This window comes from Hippopotamus amphibius, chromosome 17, assembly GCF_030028045.1.
Source record: "Hippopotamus amphibius kiboko isolate mHipAmp2 chromosome 17, mHipAmp2.hap2, whole genome shotgun sequence".
Taxonomy (NCBI): Eukaryota; Metazoa; Chordata; class Mammalia; order Artiodactyla; family Hippopotamidae; genus Hippopotamus; species Hippopotamus amphibius.
The window spans coordinates 12,085,004-12,092,093 of record NC_080202.1 but is presented as its reverse complement, the minus strand read 5'-3'; the positions used below and the strand labels follow the sequence as shown (position 1 = coordinate 12,092,093).

General features: G+C 39.1%; 1 protein-coding gene across 1 annotated transcript; it reads right to left on the bottom strand.

Moving 5' to 3' along the window:
• Positions 1-784: 784 nt before the first annotated feature.
• Positions 785-1,744, bottom strand: LOC130840600 (olfactory receptor 3A1). Its single transcript, XM_057716272.1, has one exon. It carries the CDS (start codon positions 1,730-1,732, stop codon positions 785-787), a length of 948 nt encoding a protein of 315 aa, XP_057572255.1. The 5' UTR covers positions 1,733-1,744.
• Positions 1,745-7,090: the final 5,346 nt, after the last annotated feature.

Sequence of the window (7,090 nt, the reverse complement as noted above, 5' to 3'; positions counted from 1 at the left end):
TGCATATATGTTTGTGTGTATGTGGGGGACTGTTTGTCTGGAACCCTAAATGACAACTGTTATCCATTGTTCCTTTTAAAGAATGGGCTTGTTGTGGGAACGGTGTAAAAGTGTGATAATGACATTCTGTATTGTCTGAACCTTTACAACATGATATATTACACGTATGATACAATTTTTAAGTAGCGAAGAGATTCCCAGTTTGAAATAAAAAAGAAGAGACAAATTCCAAAGGAAAGGGAATCTCCCACGTCTCTCATCTTTGACCCACTAATTTTATTACCTTGATGAAGGTGTGATAGGAGAGGAATGAGCTGTTTTTTTTTGGCTTGTGGAAGCCTCATGGGAGAAGTAAAGTAACTCTGATCTCTAGGCCTATGTTTTATAAGCAGACCAAACATACCTGACCTTGAAGGAATCATATGATCACCTGGGAGGTTGCTGGGATATTTTTGGCTGTAAACAACCAAAGAGTCATTACCTGTGCGACACGCACCTGTAAGCATTCAAGGCTTCCTGGGTTTCACCTCTACCCAGAAAAGGAGCACGCAGTGACTGAAGTTGTAATTTGCCAAGGGGGCTGACCTAGCAGAACCTGCATATCCATTGCCTGTAATTGGGCAGGGCTTCTTTGGAAAACAATAACTACTACCCGCCCCCCGCTCCCACCACATCCAAATGCTCAGGGAGATAGAAGTGGTTCTGGACCGTTTATCCTAATTACTGGCCCCAGGGGATTTCTCCTTTAGTCCAAAAAGAGAAAGGTAGGAAGTGACACGAGACCTCAAGCCAGTGACCACTTCCCCATGAGCACCCGCCGGAGGGCACCCTGGACATCAGGGTTCCGGAGGCTGTAGATGATTGGATTCAGCATGGGGTTGGCAACAGTGTTAAAAATTCCAACAGCTTTATCCTTATCTGAAAGCTTGGCTGAACTTAGTCGCATGTAGTTAAAGATGCCCGAACCGTAAAATATGACAACCACAGTGAGGTGGGAGCCACATGTGGAGAAGGCTTTCTTCCTGCCCTCCACTGAGCGAATTCGTAGAACTGCAGCCGCCACATGAATGTAGGAGGTGACAACAAGAGCCATGGGGGTACCTGCCATTATGAAACCCACACCAAAGAGCAGCAGCTCGTTGAGTTGGGTGCTGGAGCAGGAGAGCTGGAAGAGCTGGGGGAGGTCACAGTAGAAGTGATTGATCACATTGGGACCACAGAAGTTGAGTGTGGATATGGCTACAGTGTGGGTCAGTGCATTGGTGAAGGCACAAGCCCAGGACACAGCCACCAGTATCCTCTGAACCGTCTGGCTCATGCGGGTGCTGTAGGTGAGAGGTCGGCAGATGGCCAGGAATCGGTCATAGGCCATGGCTGTCAACAGGAAGCAGTCCACCCCAACCAGGAGATGGAAGAAGAAGAGCTGTGTGAGGCAGGCTGCATGGGGAACTGTGCGCTTGTGGGACAAGAGGCGACCCAACATGGAGGGAACAGTGACGGTGATGCACCCAACATCCAGCACGGATAGGTTCCCCAGGAAGAAGTACATGGGCGTGTGGAGTTTGGGCTCCACCCAGATGGCTGCCAGGATGCTGAGGTTGCCGCCAACAGTGACCAGGTAGGCAAAGAGGAACAGTGCAGAGACCACTGGCCACAGCTCTGGCGTCTCCACCAAGCCCAGCAGGATGAACTCAGTAACGGCTGTTCTATTGGCCTCAGGTTTTGGCTGCATTAGTTCCTGCAAGGAAATATCCAAGGAGATAAAGAATCATTCCTCTCAATATATTTATTCAAAAAGAAGAAACAGACTTCTCTCTATGTGCTGAGCCCTCTGCTAAGGTCTCCCTCTCCAAGTAGGGACTTTCCCACTCTCCAGTCCTCACCACATCTGTTAACGCTCTCACTACATGTACCTCAATAGCTTTACTGCATTTCTCAGGTACGTGGGAATCCCTTCACAGTGTATACATATATCAAATCATCACCTTATACTTTAAATGTTTACAATTTTATTTGTCAATTATACCTCTATTAAGCTAAAAAACAACATTTTATAAGCTTAAAAAAATGAAGAGTCCAGGAATAGACCTAAAGTAATACAGGCATTTAGTATATGATATAAGCGGCATCTTGAACGGGAAAATGTATTATCCAATAAATGCTTATTAGGGCAATAATATGTTGATAGCTATCTGGGAAAAACATAAGTTGTATACATACCTCATGTATTTTGCAAACTCGATTTTTAAATGGGTCAAAGATTTAAATGCAAATATTAAATCATAAAGTTATTGGGGAAAAACTTGGAGACTTTTAAGAATGCAAGGATGACTCTAAATATAGAAAAAATTAAAGATAACCAAAATTGATGAATCTGTTAAAATTCAAAAATTCTGGCAAATTAACTAAGCAGAACTACTTCCCCCAAAACCCCATTCTCTGTATGCTTCCAGGTTAGGGTAGGCCACAAGGGGAATTTGCATATTAGCTGTAGGTGGGAAGCGAAAAGGGCAATTTGGCAACATCTTCCAAATTACAAATGTATTTTTCCTTTTACCTGACAATTCCACCTCTGGGAATTAATCCCACAGATATATGGTCACATGTAAGAAATGAGGTATGTGTGAGCTTATTTGCTGCAGCATTGTTTGTAAGAGCAAATAATTGAAAATAACCTATCTCTTCATTATTAGAGGGCTTACTAAATTAATTATGGAATATCCTTCCAAAGAAATACTATGCAGCTGTAGGAAAGAGCTCTGTCTGTGCTGATTTGAAAGATATCAAAACAATATTATTAAATGGAAGGTACAACTTGTAGAATATATATGCCATATGCTTTGATTTGCGTTAAAAAGGAGGGACACGTATATAGTATACTATACTATAATATAATATACTATAATATAATATATAATATAAATACATTTTTTGTTTGTAAATATATATCCAGAAGTATACTTAAGAAACTGGAAGTATTGGTTTTCTCTGGGGCTGAGGATTGCATGGATTGGAAACAGAGTGATAGAATGAATGAAAGGATATTAAATCAGAAAAACAAAAGAAAAATAAACCCATTTCAGTAATCAAAAAGACTGACATCTGGGCAAGTGTCAACAAGAAAGAAATGGATAAATGCAAAGAATTAGAAATTAGAAAGGGTTACAGCCAGAGATAAGCTGGGAAAAAGTTAAATTTTAAGAGAATACCCCCATAACTCTGTATTGTTTAAATGGAAAATTTCAATAAAATAGGCATAATTGTAGGAATATATAAATTAAAATATATTCAGGACCAGTTTCAAAACCCAAATAAACCAGAAACATGGAAGAAAGTGAAAAAAAATTGTCAAAGAAATAATTACCCTGGTAGCAGTCTCTAGACTCATCAAGCTGTTAAAAGAATTTTTGTCTCAACTTTAATGAATACAATATTCTCCTGCTATATAAACTTTCCTGCAGCAGAGAAAATAATTTAAGCATCCCAATACTTTTTATGAATTAGACTACATTTGACACTAAAAATCTGAAAATATTTGGAAGAAATATATAAAATATCATTGGAGAGGAACTTTAGTTATGACTATAGAAACAAAATGCTAATACCTCCAGGGAATTTTAAAAGGCAGAATGTTCAAAAGATTAATCTACCAATATTAAAGAGAACTCATAAGAAATTGAGAATAATTTGATATAAGTAAATATATTATGTATATATCAGATTAATTGACTTTTTAGAGGTCAAGATACTTTCTTGATCTAAAAGAAGAAACTACCCAGTTGTAGTTATCAAGGAATGGAAGAATATTGGAGGATCCCTCCTAATGGAGAATAACAAATTATCCCATGCAAACAGGAGCAAGAGAGGGATTCCCACCATTGCATCTATTTTTTTTAATCGTCCTAGAATCATTAGTAAAATTAAAGTCAAGAAATAGAAAAATCAAAGAGCTAAATGTAAGGCCAGACACTATAAAACTCTTAGAGGAAAACATAGGCAGAACACTCTATGACATACATCAAAGCAAGATCCTTTTGACCCACCTCCTAGAATCATGGAAATAAAATCAAAAATAAACAAATGGGACCTAATGAAACTTAAAAGCTTTTGCACAGCAAAAGAAACCATAAACAAGACAAGAAGACAACCCTCAGAATGGGAGAAAATATTTGACAACGAAGCAATGGAAAAAGGATTAATCTCCAAAATATACAAGCAGCTCACGCAGCTTAATACTAAAAAAGCAAATAACCTAATCCATAAATGGGCAGAAGACCTAAATAGACATTTCTCCAAAGAAGACATGCAGATGGCTAACAAACACATGAAAAGATGCTCAACATCGCTAATTGTGAGAGAAATGCAAGTCAAAGCCACAATGAGGTATAACCTTACATCAGTCAGAATGGCCATCATCAAAAAATCTAGAAACAATAAATGCTGGAGAGGGTGCAGAGAAAAGGGAACCCTCCTGCACTGTTGGTGGGAATGTAAATTGGTAACAGCCACTATGGAAAACAGTATGGAGGTTCCTTAAAAAACTAAAAATAGAACTACCATATGACCCAGCAATCCCGCTCCTGGGCAGATACCTTGAGAAAACCATAATCCCAAAAGAAACATGAACCATAATGTTTATTGCAGCACTGTTTACAATAGCCAGGACATGGAAGCAACCTAAATGCCCAATAACAGATGAATGGATAAAGGAGCTGTGGCACATATATACAATGGAATATTACTCAGCCCTAGAAAGAAATGAAATTGAGTTATTTGTAGTGAGGTGGATGGAACTAGCGTCTGTCATACAGAGCAAAGTAAGCCAGAAAGAGAAAAACAAATACCATATGCTAACTTGTATATATGGAATCTAAAAAAATGCTACTGATGAACCCAGTGACAGGGCAAAAATAAAGATGCGGATGTAGAGAATGGACTTGAGGACATGGGGTAGGGGGCAAAGGGGAAGCTGGGATGAAGTGAGAGAGTAGCACTGACATATATACACTACCAAATGTGAAATAGATAGCTAGTGGGAAGCTGGTGGATAACACAGGGAGATCTACTCAATGATGGGTGATGACCTAGAGGGCTGAGATAGGGGAGGTGGGAAGGAGTCGCAGGAGGGAGGGGATATGGGAATATATATATAAATACAGCTGATTCACTTTTTCATACAGCAAAAACTGGCACAACAGTGTGAAGCAATTATATTCCAATAAAGAGCTTAAAAAAAAGAAATAGAAAAATCAAGTTTATATGTTAGAAAGGAAGAGAAAAAGATTTTTGATTGTAAGAAAAATAAATGGAAAAGAACTATTAGAAAAGAGTAGCAAAATAAAAAGGAAATATACTAAACTCCATATATTTCCTTTATACCATTGGTATATACTAGTGGAAAACAAAATGCAAAATACATTCAAAAAGCAAGTTAAAAATTAAATTTTTATGTTATAATGTTAGGTAACTAAATTGGAATGCAAAACTACACAACATGTATTAGTTCAATATTGAAACGCACAAATACACACATACTCTCTGACATACACAGAAACAAGACTAGAAGGAAACACCAAAATTATCAGTGGTTTGAGTAATTAAATAGGTGGTTTATATTATCTTTCTTCTACTCTTCCCTACCTTCTGATTTATCTACAGTTAATACAGATTTTTAATAATATTTTATGAAGTATCACCCCCTGGGCATGATGATGACGTATCTGCTAAACGCCACATCACAACAAACTGAACAAAAGAGAAACCAGAAATCTCATCCCCTACGCTGTCCGCTGTTTAGGCTGTCTCAATATCTTTGGTACAGACAGAATCTCCTTGGGGGCATTCCCTGCTAATAAGCCCAGCTAACAGTTATTAGGAGACTTACACTGGGCTAGGCACAGTGCAGTTTCAGGTGCTTTGCATGTGATTAACTCATTTATTTCTCACAACCTCCCTGTGAAATGGATACCATTTTTTTTAGCTCTTTATTGGAATATAATTGCTTTACAGTCTTGTACCAGTTTTTGAGGTACACCAAAGTCAATCAGCTGTATTTATACACATTTCCCCATATTCCCTCCCTCCCATGACTCCCCCAACCCTCCCCGTCCCGGCCCTCTAAGGCATCATCCGTCATGGAGTTGATCTCCCTTTGTTATACAGCAACTTCCCACTGGCTATCTATTTTACAGTTGGTAGTGTATATATGTCTATGCTATTCTCTCACTTTGTCCCAGCTTCCCCTTCGCCCCTCACCCCCCCAACTTCATGTCCTCCAGTACATTCTCTGCATCTGCATCCTTATTCTTGTCTTGTCACCGGGTTCATCAGAAATGGATACCATTTTTAATCCATATTTTACAGAAAGAATATGAGTCACATATAGTAAGTGGCTGAAGGTAAGGTTTTAACTGAGGTATTTTGACTCTTAACCTGCTCTTAACCTTTACAAATACCACCAAGGCACCTCAAGGATCAGAAAGCCACATCCTTCTCCTGCAGCTCTCTCTCAATTGTATTTCTGACCCATTCTTATGATTCAAAGACCTACTCCCATGTCACAATGGCTGGGCCCTTGTAGATCTCAAAGTCTTGCCTTGTGGGCTGCAGTAGCTCAAGTCCAAATGAGTGCCTTGGGTGGATCATGGCCACAGTCAGCAGAAGCCCCCTGATTTCCCTTTTTACTTTAACCCATGTCTTCAGATTGCAAACTCTGTGACTTCGTATATCCCCACCTTTGCTTATGCTGTTTTCTCGATATTGAACATCCTTCTTCCAATGTTACATGGTCAAAGTCTTCAAGACTCGGCTCAAACGCTCTCTCCTCCAGAAATGCCTCCCTGATCTGTGCCCACTTTAAAGTGATATTTACATCTTCGACATTCCCATTGCACTTTCATTGTATGCTACAGCACTACCACTGTGCCTTCTAGCACAATCATTTAGTGATTAAGTATAGTTCCTCCAGTCCACTTTAAGGATGAGATTCATGGCTGACTCAACCTTAAGAACCATATGCATAAACTGATTTTACTTGTGCATCATTTTATAAATAAATGAATAACTCTACTGGTTGACAAAAGTTTTCTGA